Source organism: Cheilinus undulatus, linkage group 7, assembly GCF_018320785.1.
Source record: "Cheilinus undulatus linkage group 7, ASM1832078v1, whole genome shotgun sequence".
Taxonomy (NCBI): domain Eukaryota; kingdom Metazoa; phylum Chordata; class Actinopteri; order Labriformes; family Labridae; genus Cheilinus; species Cheilinus undulatus.
Window position 1 is genome coordinate 34,527,166 of NC_054871.1, and position 22,748 is coordinate 34,549,913.

Consider the following 22,748-nt stretch of genomic DNA (forward strand, 5'->3'; position numbering starts at 1 on the left):
ATGAACCGAAACCCACTAGCCAGTCCACCTCTGAATGACTTAAAAAATTGAAGAGTTTTGAGTGGTCTAGTCAAAGTCTGAACCAAAATCTGACTGAGATGCTGTGGCATGACTTTAAACAGGCCGTTCATGCTTGAAAATCTTCCGATGTGGCTGAATTTAAAGAGGTAGTGAACACTTTAACATTTTTTTTCAACTGTACACTGAGGTATCTGACTGAACAATGACAATGAAAACACATCAGTGTTGATTTTATAGCTGAAATTTGCACCAAACTGATAAAAATCTGGATTTTACGGTTTTTAATTAGCTCAAACAGACATCTGCCTTCAAAAATCTTTTCTGAAAAGGTGGGTCTTGTTGTGACATAGAAACCAACCATTGGTTGGTTTCTACATCACAAACTCTATATAAAAGGTAGAGCATTATCGCCTCTAACTGACTTTACCATTCAGAGACCACTCCCATCCTCTCCTGCCTGCAACTGCACTGTCTTGGCTCTGAAAGCTCCGGCTATTGTAACGCTGCTGCTGACGCTAATGGATCGCACAGGTAGTGCTCAGAACCACCACGGTCCACCACGACACTATAGCCTGCATCAGGGGACTCTAGAGGGGAAAACTCCTCCACTTTAAAAGATCGCTATGAGGCGGCAGTGCTGTGGGACTCTGAAGGTGTCTCTCTCTGACAAGAGGACATCACTGCCCCCCCCCGCCTCAACTGGAGAGCCCCCGTCCTTTTTCCCACCCTCCTCTCAGAACCAAACTGCCCACTTTCTGTGCATTTTTTGAATTACAGAGGTGGGCGGAGTTAGCTCTGAGCCGGGGGTTCACTTACACTTTAAACAATTCTACAAAAAAAGAGTGGGTCAAAATTCCTCCACAGCAATGTGAATAAATCATTGCCAATTATTGCAAACTTTTTTTGCAGTTGTTTTTGCCAAGAGTGGCATAACCAGTTACTAGGTTTAGGAGGGAATTATTTTTTCACGTATGGTCTGCTTGGTTTGGATTGCTTTTTTCCCTTGATAAATGAAATCATCATTTAAAACTGCATTTTGCTTTACTCTGGTTTTATTTGTCCAATATTTAAATTAGTTTGATGATATGAAACATTTAAATTTGACATTTATGTAAAAAAAATCAGGAGGGCAGGCATGTTTCACAGCACTGCATCAGGTCTAATTACAGCTCCTGATACAAGGCCTACTGCTTCAATTATGTTAATTATTGTAGGAGTTGAACTGTCCTTTTTCTTTTTTTTAGAAATAAACAAGAAGCATCAGCTTTTAAATCAATTAAACAAACTAAATATATTTAGGACAAACAGTTCTTTTCTGCAGTGCCTTTGTTCTTCCAAGCTGCAGCAATGATTGTTTCTTACCACATTTAATTTCATACAGGCCCATTTATAATCACCTCTCATTTCAATCTGACTGAACCTGAAGCACACAGTTGGAGGTAGTTCATCTTTAGTTGAAGAAACACTAGATGACATGTTTAACGTCTTCTTAAATGTGAGCAAGAACCCTACTTGAAGCAGAAAATCCTACTTAACAGATATAGTTTTTAACCAGCTTCATAATACCCGATATCTCTAACTAAAACTTCAGACTTACTCAAAGAAAGCTTTACATGTTGCTGCTTCCTTTCTCACGTTTGAATGTTTGTGCTTTCAATGTCTTCATGTGAAGGCGAGCTCATGGTGTTTTTCAATAATTTCTAAATTTTAAGGATGGTTTTCCTTCATCAAACTAAGAATAAATGAAAATAGGCAGTTACAAGCTGGATTAATCATAACGGTCCTTGAGGCAAATTTGAGATAGTAGGCTGCATAAAGAGAGCTGACTTGACTACAGTAATCTTATTAAAGGTCAGCCAAGCATCCAATCACAATATACCTTAGAGAAGAGCTGGCAAAGCAACAGTGGAAATGAACTGAAAGTACTTCACCTAGTATAGCCAGCAATAAAATATGCAACTTAAGCAACAAGGTGAACCACTAAGGGTGTGACGAAGACACTAAGCTCACAAGACAAGACGAGATTTGGGCTTAGGAAAACGAGACGAGATTTTAAACTATTTTCAACTTTCATAATATGATTGAAATTTTGTGTTCTATTCGGGCGAAAGTCATTAAATGCAAAGACTGCAGGTACATTCTGAAAATTTAGCTACTAATCCTCTTGCCCTGAATATCACTCCTGCTTCCATTCAGTTTATGTCTTGTCTAGTCATGACCCAAACAAGCCTTTGACAGCACTTCACATCAAATATCTATGCATGTCAATAGTCTGTTACATCCTGATTACTTCTCAGGTCTCATTTCTACATTTCCAGCAACATTGAAGATATTAGAAGCTGTTACATAAACCTGGACCTCTATTTTGAAAAGTACACTAAAAATCAAACTATGATGTTTTAGTCTCACACGATTTCGTGGCACAAGATCTCGTCACACTCCTATGAACCCCCCTCTAAAGAAAAAGGCTGACCTTCCACTGCCTTGGTGTCTATTACTTTTGCATCTTATTTGATAGATGGCAAGTGTTTGACACTGTCTGAGCTGAAAAATCCTACTGCTGAAATCACTGCAACGTACGCAAGGCGAACACTGTGCAATTCTATCAGGGTTGTACCGATATCAGTATCAGAAATACATCTGATACTGCTTAAAATACAGGTATCGGTATCAGTGAGTACACGATTTTATGCAGCGGTCCAATGCTGTTTGGTTTAACTTTATATTTTGCTTGGTTTAGCCATGCTAAATATTTGCGCTATAAACTGGAAATCAATCCGTCTTCGATGCCACTGTATGAACGGGCCTCTGTTTTTAGCGCAGCGGCAGCCAAGAACAACCAAGAGACCCGCTGCAGCTGCAAAGAATGTTGTCTGCGTGATTGTTAAAAATCCTTCCAGACCTGCCTCGTCATACAATACAAGAAGTGACATCGTTTATAAAAAGTTAAACAACTTTTGAACCATAAATTGTTGCCTCTCACTTGGTTTTTTTCCCTCTTGAAGCTGGCCGTTGTGTTTTCCCATTGACGCTATTGATGCCTTTGAATCTTCGCGGCACCATTTTCAGTGAACCTGGAACTTGTGTGTCTTTCAGGGACTTTAATGATTAAATCTGCAGCAGTGAACCCGATATTGAACTTCTTTTTATCCATTTTAATCAAATTATGATCATTTATTACCACTAGCTCGAATGCTAACCGCCATATTGTTTCTCTGAGTGTCTGTAAGCCAATAGCAGGCTGTTCCGTAATCATGTGATGCTGCCCAAAACAGCAGAAAGGAGAGATAGAATTCAATGCACTTGAGGATTTATACAACTGTATACATGAAGTACATATCTGTATACAACAATTGTTAATATGTGAGTTGTAAAATTTATATTGTATTTGGAAAAGTGCAATAAAGTTTGTTATTGTTACTTTAATATTTAGCAGCAAAACTCAATAATCAGTAGGAAAACAACTTAAGGGTCACAGAGATGCTGTACATTATGATTCTATTTGTTGAGCCATGCTTTGAGTCAAATATAGGTCTAAAATAATTTGCTAGTCTAAACAGTCATTTCAGAAAGTTAAGACTGGTATCGGATCAGTGCTCGGTATTGGCCGATACCCAACACCTTGGTATCAGAGTCGTATCTGGAAGGAAAAAATGGTATCGGAACATCGCTAAATTGTATAAAAGTCTCACATTATGCTACTGAATTATTTATAATGTACATCAAATGCTCATGATTTATGCACTTACACTGTACAATTGACGCATGCTGTTGCCATGGTGCTTACAAATGCTGTCTAAGAGTCTGTGCATGAGCAATTTGGAAAAAAGGTTCTGGTCTCACTGTGCAAGTGTATGCAGATGTACAACCAAATTTCAACCATGCCAGAAATTAATCTGACCAGTTGAAAGCAACTGATGACATTTTGATAAGCAATTGTTCCTCTGCTCATTGTACAACTACTACTAAAAAAAAGCACAATCAGGCCTATATTCAGCCCTACTTCAAAACCAGACAAATGGCCCAAAAACCGGGTCAGAATCGATTTGAAACCACACAGTGTACACCACAACCAAAGCCTTAGAATATAGAGCACAACCCAGATCCCTCACCTCTTCTCCACATGGGCACTATCTAGCTGAATGATTTTCTACAGTTCATAGCTTTAACAGCACTTCCTGTTAACCTCACACAATGACAGGGCTCACACTCGACAAGACAGTAAGTGCCAAGTCTAACAGCTCCTTACAGTGAGCTACACAGATACTATTATTACAACAGCATGCTGGATTTAGATGGACTGAAATGGTAAGGGCTTAGTCACAATGTAATGCAGAGTTATTAAAAGTACAGTGTAAGAGTGTCTTTCAATATAATACACTGCACTGCAAACCATAGTGACACCTTTAACAACAAATGTTTAGTAGAATGATTGTCTTCATGGCTTTGTCAACAAAAAATGAAAATGTAGAAACACAGTATGTAGAATACATGGCAGAGCATTTGTATTGGATTATTATGGGTTGTTCAGCTAGTTATAAAAGTATGGCTGATAGGTGTATATTAACTACTTACTGGAACAAGTAAGAAACAAAAACTTATGAGGGGAATGTTGCATTCACCTCTGTCCAGAGGAGTTGGTCAAAATTCAAACTGTTAAATTCCTGGATTTTATTTAGAATCAGATTTAAAGAGTGACCTTTGCATCTATAACAATACTTAATACAAGAGCTGAAGAGCACAGCTTGTAGCTCCACACGGATGATGAAATAGTGGAAGGTGACATTTCTTACAAAAGGACCTGTAATAGAAGACTGATACAACTTTTACAAACTTAGAAACAGCAACCCTAGTGAGGCAGCTTTATGCAAATGACAAGCGCAAAGAAGTAAATGTAGTGAGTAATGGGACGTATAGATGTATACTTAAAAGTTTCAGTCCTGATGCAGTAGAACAAGAGTGGATCTTAAGTCATGCCTGTCTGGTTACATCACTCGCAGGAGAATTTTTCATAAGAGGCACCCCTCCTCAGGCAAATCTAAGGCCCATCATAAAATGCAAAGCGACATGTGTCCCCCGTCACTAGCCAAGGGTGCCAACTGCCTGCTTGCTCTAAAAGGAGGCCACTTGCTCAAAAGAGGAAGGGTTATACACAAACTGATGCTCATCTTAAAACACCTCAATGACAGGTGGGATACTAAAGTGACAGACTGTCCTCTCAAACGATATGACCCATGATTCACAACTTGTCATTGATGTAGTAAGTATGTAAAAATTAATCAAACCCCAAACCCCTTTAGTGTCTTAATAATTCAGATATATCTCACAAATAATGTATCGCCTAATTAGCATCACATGATTCACATCACAAGATGCCTTCAAATACCTGACTGAAACGGGAAATGTGCGACATGGAGGTTGTTGAGACCTGAAACTTAAAAGTACGACATCTCTTCACACACATGATGTGGTGAATCTGACCCAAGGTTGCACGAACCTTTATAATTAAAAACAATCATAAAGTATGTGTGTAGTTGTCTTCAGTCTTGTGTGGATGATCGCTACTAACCCGTCGTGGATAGAGACACACACCCAGACGGAGGCACCACCGTCCACCATTACGCCTCCATAAAAAGGCTTTTCACGGTTGAGCTAATCTGACAAAGTTCTGAGATCAATGGCTCATAGAGCAATAATCATACCCATCCACGGCTGAGAACAACAGTCGGCTTAGCGTTAACCGGTATGAAAACTGGATATGATATCTATGAACTTTAGTGACCCAACTTCGCCCAAAATAAAAGCTACTTATCTCCAACTAACCCATCAACAACAACAAGCTATCTCATGCTAACGTTAACTTGGCTTACCAACAACAACCTGTCCATCTGTCCGGCTACGAAACCAGCGGCTAACCAACGCGAGCTAAAAGACAATTGTGACTATCAACGACCACAGAGACTAAAGTAAAGTAGCTGAACACTGGAGCATATGCTCCTTCAACCATGAGCATAAAGGTTATGATATGTTCCTCGGATGTATGTATGCGTCCAAATAGCGATACACGACAGACAATGAAATCGACCTCATCTCAGTTAGTTGCTAGTGTTAAAAGGCTAGCTAGCGAGCTACGCTAGCCTGCTAACGCTAACTCCCTGGACACTCGTCAGCCCAGACAGACAGTCGCTGAAATTATTCACAAATAATCAGGCGTTAATTACACACAAAATTACAGTTTCTTTAAAGTGTTTTATAGCCAATCTATACATATTTTAAAAGAGTAACTCACATTGTATCTTACTAGTAGTGCATCCTAGAACAAGTTTGCCGAAGAAGTTAGTTTTATTATTCCTAGACTTTTTCAGGCGGTTTGTTCTTGGCAGCCCGAACTCGGTAGGTGTATGTGTGGAGCACAGCGACACACAAACTGTTACCTTGCACGTTAGCTGAGATGAAGCTATGCTAGCTAGCCTAACTTACGTTAGCTGAGCTAACACCGACAGAGAAACTTCCCTTCGTCGTCATAATTTAATTGAAGATTAAATATTGAATGAGTTGATATGAAAATGAAATACACGAACTTACGGAGTCTAGGAGGAGCCTGACTGAGTTCCCCCCGCGATTTTCAGATGCTTTTAGTTGGTATTTCACTGGCTTCGGTGTAAAAATCCCGGGGATCCCCTCTCTTCTGTCCGCTGCCACTCCGGTTGCCAGATAATGTAATGAGCCACCACAGGCGGCGTCATGCTGCGTTCATACACACCTCGGAAATGTTAAGTTCCCAACTGATGAGATAGGAAAATGCTGCGTTTGGGAACTCAACAGTGGAGTAATACAGAGGGAGTTAAAAAAAGACAGCATAGCTATAGAAAAGGAATCCAACTACATGTATCACATTAAGGTATGCAAATATACAAACACATTTAATTGTGATTACCTATTATATAAACAAATACAATTTATTTTCAATTTTGATAAATGTTTGAAGATGGCCTTGCTTGAGACAAAACATTACTGGTTCCTCATCTAATCCATGGCTGTTGAAAAATAAAAACATTTTATCAGTTTTGCTACAGAAAAGCATCCCTACATTTCTTCTTAGACTGCTGACACTGCAAATTACACTAACATAGCAGTGGTTCTCAACTGGTTGAGCCATAGGACTCGCCATCAACTCCTCAGTGACGAATTGTGACCCAAATTGCTGATATCTTTTAACTAAATGGATAGAAATTATTACAGATTGGACCTCATAAAGTACAAAACAAGCATTTTTGAATAGTTTTTTGGAAAGCATATATATATAAAAAAAAAAAAAACCAAGGCATTTGTCTTTACAGAAAGTAAAAGCCTTTTATTAAATTGGCATGTTTTTAAAGAAGAGCATGATCAACAATGTAATTGTGCTTTACTTTAAGAATATGACAATTTAACAGAGGCTTTTAACTTTTTCTAAAGACAAGTACCTTGATTTTTTAAAATATTTTTGCTGGATTAGTTCATACCCTTCAACAAAGACCACTGTCTTTCTGACAAATGTCATTCATTTCAAGAAGCTCTCCAGTTACCTGCTTTGTCAGAGTTTCATGGACTTCTTGGTGCAATTTTGCTTCCAGGAACACATTTGCGACCCACTGAAAAGGGCCCTGCAACACAAGAGTTGAGAACCCTTGCTGACATAGTATGGATGACCTTTAATCTACAGTAGATTACTGAATTTTGAGTCAAAAGGGTGTATTTTCCTTTATTTTGTACTTTGAAGACGATAGTTTTGTTTGTTTGTTTGTTTGTTTGTGTTGTCATGAGAAACACATCATTCACATCATATTTACCCTGTTAGTATGTTGTGCATAGTAAAAGAGTTCCTTCTTCATCTGTGCACTCCTGGCATAGAGCAGTGATCATCAAAAGACAATCAAATACTTAAAAACGTGTGGTTTTTAGAGTATCTTTGGTCTTTAAATCCATATAGCTTGTAGATAAACCTCCAAAATGATCAGTATCGTCAGGAATGACTTACATTTGACTAATTTTTACAGAAATCCACCTGTCAGTCATCATAAGTAAATGTGATGCATGATAAACACATACTCATTTTTCAAGTCCTGATTAAATTTGCTTTTTTTTTTCTGTAAACTTTCAACTTCAGGCTCTTGGAGTGTGCAATTTTCCATGCTTGAGAATTAAACAAAAACCCTATTTCCTGCACATGTTTCTCACCAACAGCATAGTGTTAAGCATAGTCAAACCCAGTAATGGACAACATGGCAACCCCAGAAATATGGCACTAATATTTCAATTGCTTCTTTTTGGCTGGTTGCAGTATAAGCAGCAAGGGCTGATCTCACTGTTTATGCCTAAAAATTGCAGGGAATATAAATACTAACAAAATAATATGTTAATTAGACTCTAATTGATTCCAGCATACCAGCTAAAATAATTTAGCTTTTTGCATTTTTGTTATTTATACCGAACACCTAAATAACAGGAATAATATGAAAAGGAATTCCAACTTTTACTTTAGTGTGTAGTGTCAAAGTAGCCCCAGGCACCTTGTAGCGTGCAACTCTCTCTTTATAAGGTAAAACAATATACATATAGCAGGTTATATTTGGCTGGTCTGATCCTGTAATAAACAGAGACATAAGTCCCTCATGCAAGTTATCACATCTATATGACTAAGGAACCATATGGGATCATTTTTATGTTCACAGCTTATCATTTCATACAGGTATGGGAATCCCTGTGGTTACTGAAACTAACTGTTAGCCCCCAGTTGTTCCCCAGTGTTCCTGGCTGATTACAGACCTGGTGGGATTGCACTGTTAATAATCACCTCTGAATATCAGTTCACCACATGCAGTACAGCAGCCTAAAAGAGGTTTAAAATGAAGGCTGCAGAAGACCAAGGAATTCCTTGCTACAATATGGAGAATTTTCTCAGGTTCATCCTTTTCAATCCTCTCTACAGGGCCTTCACTTCTTTATTTTTCAGACACCTCTATAAACACTCTAAATGTGCATGAATAGGCAAGTAAAAATAAACTGATTGATGCATGATGGTGATTTTAATACAGAAAAAATCCTTGAAGCTGGGAATGCTCACTTCTGGCTCTTAGTTAGCAAAAAGCCAAGATCTTGCTTTGAATCTGAGCAGTGTCAACTCAAGGATACTTAAAAAGCAAAGCGCAGAGTGAATTTATTGTTTTTAAAGGGTCTCAGATAGCTTGTTTGTCGAACTTCTGAGGAGTGCAAATGAATGTCTTCAAAGTCTGAATGGTGCAGCCCCTTTCATGGTCCTGGTCCTAAATGACAAGAGAAGACAATGAGGACAACAAGACGGGGTAGTTTAGCTGCACGGACAAAAGATGAGGACTGAAAAACTGAAAATAGCAGATCTACATACAGATATCCCAGCAGCTGCTTAGACATATACAAAAAGTTGATTATGTGCTCAAAATTCACTTTTATACACTTTATTCTTTTTGCATATGATGTGGTTTTAGTTTTTCAAAATGGTTTTTAAACATCACCTTGTTTGAATATGTTACCTTGCTCTGAATGATGTATATTTGCATACATAAGTCCAGTGCACATTTCTGCCTTTGCATCCAAGAGTAGACAGTACAGTATTTTCTATTTCAGTGGTTCCCAACCATTTCAGGACCCACTTGAAAAAAGTACACTTCAATTTTCACTGTTTTCATTGACAAAATCCAAATATAACAGGCCTACAGACACTTGTTCTTGAAAAAGATCTACAGTATGTATAAATTATCCATTATTATGACAGTGTAATAGGGCCACTCTAGAAAAAAGAATAGGATCAGTTCATTTTCAAGAAAAAAAATGAAAAATTCTCCAGTTTAAAAGTTATTTAGAAGGAAAAATTAGACATTTTTAAAATGTATGTCAACCAAAACTTTGGCATTTTGAGATGAAATAATCAAAAATCTAACCAGTTTTCATTTTGGGTTCTTGTAAATTTTTGACTCGTCTCTGTTGTGAATTTATAATTTAAATTTTTGTCTTTGGTTTGGTCAAAATTTAAGACCTGATATTTTGTTTTTTCCTGAAAATGTAAGACTTTTTATCGATGAAAATTTGTTTTTCTTGTGATCATTCTTTTTTATCTGAAACATTTCTAATTTTCCCCCCATAATGACATTTTTTTTTTTTGCTCCAAGATTAATGGAACCTCTAATTTTATTATCTTTTAGTGTGGCCCTAATACAGTGCTGTACATTCTATCGTGATTTTAAAAAATATATAGGGGCGTCTAAATTTGACATCAGAGCAACATCTTCTTTTGGGTAATGCACACTAATTAGTTACTAATTAGTGTGTGTGAAAAAATTAATTAAAGACAAATCATTAAATCTGTTTTCAATAAACTGTGAGCACAACATGCATGTGAGAACATGTGAACACTAGCACCACCTGAAGGCTGTTTTTCACGTCCTCACCTACTCAAACTGAAACTTGCTTACTCAGCTGTTAATATCTTACTTCTGTGCGTCACAGGGCTGCCAGTGTCACCCAGTTTCCTCTGTATCATGTTGTTTTTACCATTTTACCAGGTCACCTGAGGTATTAGCAACCCAATTTTCCTCCACTTGTGCAGCCAGAAGCTTGAAAGCAACACGTAATCTAATGGAATAACTCTTATTAATCAATACATGACAAAAGTTCAATCAGATTTTTATTGGAAAATTATTGAAAACAACATAAGCATTAAAAACATATGCATTGATAGAACAGGCTATGGCTAGTATTTAAGCTTAGACTGCGCCCATATATAGAGCTTTAAATACCAAGCATTGAGATTTCTACATAGGAAAGCTAAAAATACTTATCACACTTTACTAAATTGACTTTATAAAATGTCACTGTACAATAAAGGTTCAACAAGTGGCAAATCTATACAAATAAACTGAAAAGAAACCCCTTTATCGAGACAACTTATAATATATCAAAATAAAATAAACTGACTTTTGAAAATCTGAAGATTACTGTTAGCTCCATTTGTAAAAGTTAATGCATCAAAAGGGAATTTATATTCAAAAAATACACCAGTTTAATGAGTCATTTTAATAGGTATGTGGCAAATCCTAACCACCAGATGGTAAAATTTAAAACATTGCTGAATAGCGCATCCAACCGAGGCATATTCTGGTCCACAGAGGAACTGCACACAGTAGATGTGCACTGTCCAAATACAATACACACTGTCTATTTGCATTCTGAAAGTTCTCAACCAATTGTGTGAAAATACATTACAAGATTATTTTAAAGGTCACATATTTTACCCCTTTAAGACACGTTTATATTGGTGTCAGAGGTCCCAAAACATGCCAGTGAAGTTTGTTGCTGAAAAAACACTACAGTATTGGATTTTTGCATGTTTAAAAACTCCTGTTTCAGCCCTGCTCAGAACGAGCCGCTTCTGTGGCTTTAAATGTTAATGAGCTCTCTGACTCCGCCCCTCTCAGGAAAAGGATGTGGCTCTTCTGATCCAACTCTCAGCAGGCAGCTGAGGGGGGCATCAGGAGAGAATGGCAAAACTTTCTTCCAAGTGGGGAGGGCCAACCAAACCTGGGGGTGGTGCTAACTCCTCACATGACATCATCAAGGGGAAAATCTGAAAACAGCTTGTTTCGGCACACATTTTCTGAAAGGTTGTGGTGGTGTGGGGGGTATCTGATTCTTGGGGGGATTGTGGACAGGCCAGGGCCACATATTTTTGTTAGAAAAGCCTGAAAAAGTGTATTTTGCATAATATGTGACCTTTAATAGGTATTTTGTGCAAAAAGTATCTATCAAGACTGTATTGTTATGAAGCCGGTCAGAAACTAATGTACAGGGAGTCCACATCAGTAACTTCCATGCATGAAAAAGAACAGCATGTTTAACAACAAAAGGCATGATGTAAAATATTTACCAACAGTTACAAAAATATCAACATGAATAAATTAATTTCTTCTACATGCCCCACTAACTATACCCTTTGTTTTTCCGACAAATGGAAATGAAACATAGATACAGGCTGTCTGTCTCAGAGGTGAGGACCTCCATTGCCTGTTAGCATCGTTGCCATCAGAGAGCATGACATACATATACAACAGTAGTTGTAATTTAAAACAGTTAAAAATGAGATAGCAGACAATCAGGAAGCAATGTTGAGAAGCAAATAAAGTAAAGGCCCGAACCCTGTGACCTGTTAAATGTAAGCTACAGTGGTCTGAGGCAGGTAGTTCGGCATCAGTCTTTTGCTTATGATGGTAGAGAAGCTACCATCATCTGAGATAGGTGTTTTCTCATAGCAGACTTGCAAGGCTGGTGGTTGGGCCATTCTGGGCTTGAATCTGGACAGGAGGAGGGCCATCAGTCCACTGCAAAACAGAGATAAAATATTTATTGCAAGAACAAAAAAAAACACATGATAACCAGCATTAAAATGTGTTAAAACACATGAAGCCAACACAATGTTAAAGTGAGCTGCAGAAATAAGCCAGTTGTTGCACATACACTGATGAGGTTATGCTCAGGAAGGCTGCAGGCAGCGATGTGGTCCTGCAGCAACTGCTGGGAAAAGTTCTGGTGCATTTGGGCTGCTTCATGGGCATCCATGGTGTTCCCTAGGGCCTTGTTTAAGTCTACAGACATAAAATGTCAGGAAAAATTAATTGAAGGATTAAAAAAAAGAAAAGAAAAAAACATAATGAATTATGTTTTACCAAAACAGGCAGCTAACCTTTTAACAGGGCCGAAGACCAGAGCTGAACGGACATGTCAGGGATCTTGCTGGCCAGCTGCATGGCAGGTACCACCATGTTGTTGCTCTCCTACAGAGAGAGAGAGGAGAAAAGCACGTAGTAGGAAAAAAAAGAAGGAACAGATTAAAAACCACTGATATTCACACTTTGCTCTGTAAGATTTTTTATAATATCTGCATCACATGATCATGTTTCTTGATCATCACAAGTAATGAGAGGTCTTATCATGGTCCAATCATTGCCCAAAGTTAATAATTACAGTAAACAGATTTAATATTACAGTCATTGTGCAGTAAGTTTGCAGTTTTGACAGTTGATAGTGGACTAATAGTTATGTTCAAGCACAGCAGTTTTCAAAGCTTGAGGTGCGCCTCCCCTGGGGGGCACAGGACTTCAGCGGAGGCATGGTATGAGAAAACTTAAAACTGGAAAAGCAGTTTGCTGACATAATTTCAGCAACAGAGAGTTTAGTTACTACAAAGAAAGTCACAACTGGAGTGAGCAGAGAAAAGAGGAGGCAGGATCATGTCTACACAAAGATTACATTTTCAAGTATCACAGCTGATACTACACAGCCAGAGTGTGTAATTTACACAGAGGTACTCGCTAATGACTCTGGTGTCATATTGACTCTGGTGTCATATTGAGAAAAAGCACCCAAGTTTAGAGATCAAGCAGCAGGAGATGCACTGTGATCACACAAAAGAGCAACTGTAAATAAAGGGGTAGCCAAAGCATCATAACAAGCGGTGTTATGCACAGTCAAGACAGGCAAATCCTACAACAGGTGAAACATTACTCCTCCATTCTGCTGAAGAAACGCGTTAAGTAATGATAGGTAAGCTGCTGCTGCCAAGCTGGATGTGATCCCATTGTCTAACAACACCATCCAGTACTGCATCTCAGCCTTGACCTCTGATGTGAGGCTACAGGTAGTGGACAGTGCTTGTGAAAGGCTTTTCTTCTCCATTCAGTCCCAACCTAGCATCAACTGAGTGCACATTGAGGATGCAGACTCACTGTTCCCACTTACACAAAGGTGAGCAAAATAATAATAAGGCAATAATGAAAATCAGTTTATTGCCAAAAGCATAAATGAAAAGGATTTTTGCATAATTTTGGGACAGTGATTTAAAGAACAATGGTGCAGTAATATATGTTTTGTATCTAAGCACTCTGATGTTTTTCAGAAATGATTTACTTGGAGTCAATCTGCTAAAATAGGCAGTAAGATGTACAATTTAAGTTGCTTTTTTTTTTACTAAAGAGGGCATAGCAGACGTTATGTTCATCCAGGGGAGGCTCACTCTCCCACACTTTGAGAACCCCTGTTCTAGCATAAAGCAAGTACATTTATATGAATTATTCAGAATTTAAATCGTAAAGTTTGTGTCAAACGGTGTTTTTGAAATGTGTTTCTTTGGCCTTGTCAACTTACATCAACAGCAGAAAGGAAGAGCCAATTTACATACAGTGGACCATCCTTAATACATTTTCATACACATGGGTGAATCCTGATCCTTACTGAGTCAACCTATTATTTGCTGATGAATAAAAGTTTTATTTCTTGAATGAATCACAACAACAAGCCTTGAGCTCATTTAGCCCAGAAGTGATTAAGAACCTGACTGATATGTATTCAACAAAATCTATCATTAACCAAAAAAGGCTGATTATAGAAGCAAACACAACAAGTTACAAGTCGCGAACATGACTAAACCTTGCCAATGTCATCATGATTAGTTACAAAAATGAAACATTTTTTGAATATGGATTTAATTCCGCTTTAAGTGTTCTTATTTTGTGCAAAATGGCTACCGAAGGTAATCAGGAGGTAAAAAGAACAGATTAGAAAAGTAACTGATATGAGTCAGCTTTTATAAACACATCCAAGCATGGTTATATGTCTTTTTTTCTTACTCTGTGGTTGCCAAGCACATAGAAGATGTGACCCAGCAGAACCAGGGAGCAGGCAGTGAGTCTGTTCAGATCCTCAGCATTAGACATCTTCAGAGTTTCCCTCAGGAAGCGTCTGAAACAAAGTTAAACATAATTAATTAAGTTTAAGCATTAGATGAATCTGTGGGTTTGTTCATTTCATTTATCTTAACAATTTCCCATACTTTGCCTCATTGTAGCGTCCTTGAAAGAAGGACAGGAGTCCCCTGATGTAGAAGGCTGCAGCACGGAGGCAATGGGAGCTGAATCAAAAACAAAAACAGTGCTTGCTTTTTAATAACCGGTTTTGACTAAACTTGTCCCTCAAAAATGTGGTTTACTGTTCAATATATATAAATAAAAAAGGCCACACTAAAAAATTCCATGCTCTTACCTCACTGGGAAATTGTGGTCCGGGTTTATTCTCTCCAGGAGACTATACAGCTGAATAAGAAATAGGACAGGGATACAATGAAAACATTTCACCTCATCTCTCATTTATCTAAAAATAAAGGTCTTTATCTTTAATAACTGCCAGTGATCTATAAAAAAGGAAAACTTATTTTCTGTTGATCAAAGTCCTGTACTGAGTGGGACATTTTCCAGTTGAGATAGTAACTTATTAGCACCCTCTGGTGGACAAACTGTGAGGTGGTAACATTGCTTATAAAGGTCAACAAACACTGAACATTTAAGAAGCCATTGCTTTTCTCTCATTGGTCAGCTTATAAACAAATAACAGAACCAATCATGATAGGCCAATAAAAATGCCTATGTGTTCATTTGCTTTATAAATAAGTACAGTACTAAGAATACATACATATTAATGAACAACTGATATCTAAGTGGTTTATGACATTACACTATAGCAGCTTCAAATCATAGCCCATTTTTACTCAACTGACCTCCTGGTGTCTATTTCCTTCCCTTATGTAGACACTGGCCAAGTTGGTTACAATGTATGTCCACAGTTCCTGGTGTGTGGTGAGCTGAAAGATATACGTACAGGTATGTTTGAGAAAAGAGCTGAGAACAGTAGCAATAAAATAAATGAGAGAAGAGGTTGAAAAGACCAAATTGGTGAGCGAATCTGAGCAGGTTTAGTAGATTTGCCAGGCGCTTACCCTCAAGGCTGTCGTAAATTGTGCCTCTGCATTATCCATACAGTTGACTGAGATACAGTACAGACCCTAGGAGAAGAGAAGAGTGATTAAAGATTGATTATTATTGATATTAATTTGATTTAAAAAGTGGTTAAGTTGTGGTATTTGAAAAAGAAATTGTTTCTTAAAGGGATTTTAAGTGCTGTTGTTGCCCAAAACTTGATTTTATAGGTATAGGTTGAAGGCTGCATTATTCAACATTATCTGCATGCTAGTGTGCTCACATCATAAGATGACATTTAAAATATTATTCTGGCCAACGTTTTTATTGATAGTGAGTTTCAAATCTATCTATTGATACTTCTTCATTTCTAATGTTTGAAATTTAAGCAAAGCATTTCAATGTAATTTTTAAACATCAGAAGCCTAATAAAACATTTATCTAGTTATTGTTTAAACCAGGTTTCATTCTACTGTTGCCTTTAAGCGTGGTATGAAAAATGTTAGAAAATCATTAAAAATGTGATACTTTAAAGCTTACAACATTCTGAGTTGGCATCATGTCAGAGGAAAATCCTTCATGCTTAATAACTTAAAATTCGAAACATTTCCATTCACACTTTTCACAGAAAATCCAACTGAAAACAGATTCAAATACATTTTTTTCTTTCCTGTTGCTATTACAGAGTCACATTATAATCCAGGGGTGTAAAGATCCATCAGAGTATATCAATACATCAGTTGGCTGATTCATAATCCTATCAGATCGATGCATTGATGCGTCTAGCAACACGTTTTATTTTGAAATTCCCCCTGCACGCCTGTTGACAGCATCTGCCCCGACAGCTTCCTCAACAAGCTAATTGTAGCAGCAGTTGCCTAAAGTTTGCAGCTGAGAGAAAAAGAACATTTATTCCTCTCTCGGTTTTATGAACATATTGCAGACAGAGACTACACCAGGGTCTCGCACTTTATTTGCTGACTATGTCTCCATTTTTATCTGTATACAACTACTGTATGAGGTCGTTCAGAGATCATCTGATGCCGACGGTGAGGGAAAAGTCTGCTGCTGCATGTCTCCTTTGATGCACTGATTTTAGTTCACTGTATCACGTTAGATTTATAATCGAAGTATAAGCTGTCCAAACTCAGCATGGTTCAAACAGGACAGCTGCTCACCATACACAACCCGCCCCCTCACTTTTGTTATGAGGCTGCTCGTCACTAGAGCATCATTTAAAAAGATAACTTTGCTAGTCTAAACGCTCTATTTATTAAAATCAAGATTGCAATAAATCAAAAATAATTTAAATCATCCCTATAACATCATATGCCAGATTTAACCTCATTTAAAGCTCATACTGTGCAATAAAACTACAAATGAACTATATGCCTCATTATTAGTCCCTATGTGAAGTATGAAGGGCTGTTATAGGACAGAAATATGTTCAAATCCATAGTTTGTAAATAGGTCTTTCTTCTTTTTGTGAAGAGATTCTTTTTATTAAATACAGAGATCTGTCAGTAATTCAATAGCAGAAACTGCCTTTTTTCTGTAACTGTGTGAAATTTGAACATAAAATTGCCTGATATTGATCGTAGGCTCCTATATCAAAGCAAATTGAAATCGTATCGTTGCGAATTTTGTAAAATCAGAATAGTATTCTTGTCCAAAATATCAACATCATATCATATCTTGATGAAATAGGTGATTTACACCCCTACTATCTTTGGAGGTTCACTTTCAGTAACAAAAAGTTGTCCAGACTAATGTTAAAATAAAGTTTATGTTAACATAAAGTACTCACTAATAGTGTGTGAAGCTGAGCAGCATGGTTGGTGAAAAGCCTCGGGGACTGTTGGCAGAGTTGACACACCTGAGAGATCTGAACGGACAGAAGAGAGCCAGTGTTCACTTTAACATCCTCACCAAAGCATGCACACATAGAAAAATAAAGCTTTCAGGACTTTCAGACATTGCTGGTTTCTTCATCAATTATCATAACAAAACTGAGAAAATCAAACTGGATAAAGGGAACAATTTCTACCTCTTGTAATGCAGTGGCCTTGTGGCCCGTGACAAGTCTACACATGATGATATGCTCCAGTAAAATGACTTGAAAGGTGGAGAGGATGGGGCTGCAGTCCAACACTAAAACATTGAGATAAAAATAATCATTAAAGGGATGCGAACATCCCACATTATAAAGTTAGTCACAGTTAAAAACACAAAAACAAGTAACTCACTTTTCAGTTTCTCTAGCTGCATGAGAGCCTTGTCTGTGTACTTCTGGGCTTTCTCCAAATAGCCTGCTTGCATGGAGTGCATGACTGTGACCTGTAAAGGGACAAACACAGCACTTATTGAACAGTTTAAACCGAGCCCATTAACAGACATGATAAAGAATAAAAACTACCACAAGTGCTGCTGAAACTAAATTTATGCAGAAAGGGAATTAATGAAGGTTTATAGCGAGGATAAAACAAGAACGCGTATTGTATTATGACTTTCCTAGATGAATATCAAAATTTTGACAAGTCCTTGTCTGTGGTTGTTTTGAGGGCTATAGGTTTTAAAAAAGAAAAACAGCATCTCCCCCCACCCCACAGCTCTGAAAAACTTCCACTAATGCAGACTGTGACCCACACCTACATGAGCCATTAACACATGTATTCTAATTAGAGGCATATCTCTCTTTTCCCAGTATACTCTCTGACATACACCTTTTGATTTAAATGTTCAACATTTAACATTGATGTAAGGTTTTCTGATTGCTGCAGTGACTTCTAAAAATACATGTTTAATGTTGCACAGTCAATGAAAACTTACTTCTGCCAAACAAAGCTTAGGTTTTACATATAGTACCTATTTCCAAAAATATGCTTAAGCTCCCAGAGTGGAATGTTGTTGATCAATGTGATCGCATTTGAAATAGCTGCAGCAACCCCCAAAGTGTCAAACATCATTTTTAAAATGTTACTGAACAATTTCAAACTGCTTTTCACAAATAAAAAATTAGACCATGCTCTGAAAACGAGCCACACTTTAAACCAGAGGTACGGTTAGTTTTTTTCAAACAACTGATGGATACAGCTAAGTTTATCTCAAATTAGTCCAAATGCTTTATAAGGCTGTTAATTTCAAAACTAAAATTCAGTAACAGAATATAAATTGCACCCATTTATTTGACAAATGCGCAACAAAAATATACCAAGGGAGACATCATAGGGTTGTTGGAGTGTAATGCTGAAGAATTCAGCTGTTGCTCAACATGTAATTTTTTTTTTCATTTTAAACAGAAGCATTGAGACACATTGTAGGGGGTTAAAACTACGTTACAACAGCCCTAGTTTTCCTTTGGGTTGACTGTAGCTTTAAGTGACTTAAATGTAAGGAAAGAGAAATGGCCTTACCAAATAGACGAGGACACACATATGCTCCTTGGGTAGCCAGTGGAAGAGGTCAGCTGGGTTGCTGGGTAGAATCTCATCATCATGGAGTGTAGAAATGGTCTGAATGCATTGTTGCAACTGCTTCAGACATGGCTTCACACTTTTCACCTGCGGACACAAAGACAAGACAACACAATCATCCTGGATCCAGGTTGTTTGACTCAACTAAACTTTAAATAGGGGTATCGTCTTAAATCACAGCATGACTTATATGTATATACATGCAAGCTGATCAACCATTTCCCTTATGTCTACAGGGAATGTCCTTTAAGGCCCTATGAAGAACAACAGTTCATTTCATTTGACTCTTTAAGCGCTGTTTTCCTACCTGACCAGCATCCAGGTAGTGTGTAACCTGAAGGACCAAGAAGAAGACCCTCAGGGACTCCTTCTGAATGGGGTTTCCCTGCCAGTTTTCAACAATAGTTCCACACAGTGTAAGCAGAGGATGCACCTCCCCGAGCTTCCTCTCCATAAGCAGCAACTAGTTAAAAAAAAAAAAAAAGATAAGATCACAACCTCATAGTTCAACAGTTAATAGAATTTCTGAGTCCTTGTTGGTGGGTGTTACTGATTGGGGATGCATGGTATTATTGCTATCATATCGGTTTTGGCAGATATTAGCTCTAAAAGTTAATTATCAGTATTGGCAGATGTTAAATTTCTGCTGATATTTCTAACCCATATTTTGGCTAGAAAAATCAGCCTGTATCAGCTGTAAATATTGGCTGTATGAACAAGTAAGTTAGTGGAGTTCAGACCTCGGACAGCTGAAGCCTTTGTCTTTATTCATCACCATTTCTTAACATTTAAAGTGTTTTAAGGACTGAAGTTTTAGGTCTGAGCTACATTTAAATATTAGGATCAATATGGATACTCACTAAAATTATTTTGTAATTATCTGCATACCGGATATCAGCAATAATCCAATATTGTGTATCCCTGTTACTTATAGTAAAAACAATCACTACTAATGACATACAGGTATTAGCCTTGTACTGCAAGTTGTTATAAGCATGCAAAGTGACAGTAATCAAGGAAATACTGGGAATACAGAAATGGTATAGCACAACGGAGGGCATGTGAAAACATCACTTACCATTCCTTTACTAAGAAGAAACAATGCCCTAAAATAAAAAAAACAAAAAAACAAAGATGCTTAAAATCAATTCAACCAATATTAAACAAGACACTGGTTCACGTCAAGGTTAAAAAAAGATTTTAAAAAGAAAAATTTCTGTCGCTAGTTATTTTTTTTCCTCTTTCCTTTATTTCACATTTTATGTACTTATTTATTTTTCTTTCTCCTTTACAGTTTAGCTGTTCTTTCACCTCTTTTTCTTTTACTTATTCATTAATCAAATCATTTCTTATTCTACTTTTGGTAACTTCCACTGTTATCATATTTATTTTCAGATCATAACTTTTATAACTATTATCATTATTATTGTTATTAATGTGTTATTCATTAATATTATTTTCTTTTCTTTGCAATTTCTGTTAATGGCTGCTATCAGTATTGTACTACTTTCATCGTTATTTTTATGTTCTACATGGTTTGGAGAAAAAAAAAGAAAACAAACACTTGATGTAACAGTTGGAGAAACTTTTGTTAACTAAGAGCCAAATGACTAAAAATAAAGTGATGGAAAAAAAGTGAAATATTTCTTCTTTAAATATAGACTAATAAATTAAATTATCAGTTGCATGTGATCCATAACTCAATGCTTATGTTACTATCCTTTTATTCTATTATGAAATATTGAGAAGGAGATGCCAATAATTGCTTCCAAGAGTTGAAAGATCTACTTCATATATTTTAGTGTGAACAACTCTTGGGATACAAAAAAAACCGACATGCAAATTGAACAGGGTAGGTCAGTGAGGATAGGTTATCACTGACACTTTTTATGCATTCATTCTTGCTTTATGGTTACACTATGGATTTATAATACCATTTTGGAGGAAGTTAAGTCTATCAGATGCCACCCACTACACTTGTAATACGCATTCAAATGACTGTGTGGCATTTACCTGGTATATTCTGACCCAACAACTCGTGCATACTCCGCTCCAACACCTAGCAGGTCACATGCTGACACCAAGTCTTTTTCTAAGGTATGTAGTTGCTGAAAGAGACAACAAAATTTCCATCAGAAGCAGAGATACTAATTATTTTAACAAAAAATGTAAATTTGAGTTAATCTCGCCAGAAAAAAGCACACAATTCTGATTATGCAACTAAGTAATGGCACTGTTCATGAAACTGTTTTGAGTGAATATTCCCATTGCAGGAACAAATTTATAAAAATGTGCTTATTCATACCGCCAACTGGAACAACAGCCTGCAGTGCCAGTATGGGGTTTGTTGTGATATCTGGATGGCCTTGCGCAGTAGGGGTTTTGCAGAATCCACCAAATTCTGTAACAACAAAACCAATTCGTTACAAGGATTGATAAAGAAATACATATTTTATTTCTAATACTTATAAAAAATAAAAACAGTTGTTGTCAATTTTCCATTCTGCTATGGTGTTTTGAATGGGTTCAGCTATAACTACTTCGTGTAAATAAAGTTAATTTACCTCAAATGTAACTAAGAAATCTTTACCTGTTGGCAGAAGAGTTCAGACAAAATGCTGGCTGCTTCAAATTTGACATCTTCAAACTGAGGGACTTGTTGAGAAATAAACCACTGGAAATAAAACAAACAGACGTTAGCATTTCATACCGTCGGTGATAGCTATCTTAATGAATCAATTTAACTCAACAGCGGCTCGGCGTTGTTTGGCTAACATTAGCAAAGAAAGGAAGAAATTAGCCCAGAAAGAATATTAAAATATAAGGAGAAACTATGTTTGCATATTATCCATCCCCCCAACAATAAACTACTGAAATATTTCCGTCCTTTCCGTGTTCATTATTTGAGGCCTACACTTTCCCCTTCTCCGCTGCATCCCCGCTCTTTCCTACACCGAGCGTCCCTCACCGCTTTCTCCAAGTGACTGCGGGCCAGTTCGCTGTTCTTGGTGTGATGGTAGAGAACCGAGCCGAGCTGAAGGTGTGTCCGGGCTTCAATCCTTTGAGGAGGTTTAAACTGAAACACTGCCTGTAGACAATGCACACACAGTCGGATTTTGGGCGGACTAGAGGTTCGAAAATGTTCCGCAAAGCCGAGAAGGGCGAGGTACCAGCGTTCCGGGGCCTCTACGTTTGACGCCATTTTCCCAGACAACAACAAGTTTTTCAGCGATACAGCCAGACTCCCGGGTTGCCAGGTTTGCTCAAGTAGAACAAACGACCGTAGGGTTGAGAGCCACAGTCCACCTCTTTTGTCAACGTATCTGTCCAGTAAACATTAAATGATGAATGGCCAATAACTGTTACACGCTTAAATTAAGGTTTAAACAAGACAGAATATGTTTGTGAAAACATTTATTTGGGGGGGGGGGGGTAA

The 22,748-nt window shown here is 37.4% G+C and overlaps 2 protein-coding genes across 2 annotated transcripts in view; both read right to left on the reverse strand.

Moving 5' to 3' along the window:
• Positions 1-6,735, reverse strand: part of gatad2ab (GATA zinc finger domain containing 2Ab) — a 48,967-nt gene extending 42,232 nt beyond the window's left edge. Inside the window, exon 1 of the mRNA XM_041791527.1 lies at positions 6,607-6,735. The gene's annotated coding sequence lies outside the window, so the exon portion shown is untranslated. The remainder of the gene's footprint in view (positions 1-6,606) is intronic.
• A 3,975-nt stretch (positions 6,736-10,710) lies between these two features.
• On the reverse strand, positions 10,711-22,546 carry LOC121512715 (MAU2 chromatid cohesion factor homolog). The gene is made up of 18 exons (XM_041792121.1): positions 22,281-22,546; positions 21,903-21,986; positions 21,618-21,713; positions 21,326-21,420; positions 20,391-20,418; positions 19,620-19,775; positions 19,253-19,399; positions 18,086-18,176; positions 17,887-17,990; positions 17,647-17,724; positions 15,860-15,925; positions 15,641-15,724; positions 15,130-15,179; positions 14,921-14,998; positions 14,718-14,829; positions 12,776-12,866; positions 12,550-12,677; positions 10,711-12,413 (listed from the first exon to the last, which is right to left on the reverse strand). The coding sequence occupies exons 1-18, from the start codon at positions 22,512-22,514 to the stop codon at positions 12,339-12,341; spliced, it is 1,797 nt and encodes a 598-aa protein (XP_041648055.1). The 5' UTR covers positions 22,515-22,546; the 3' UTR covers positions 10,711-12,338.
• Positions 22,547-22,748: the final 202 nt, after the last annotated feature.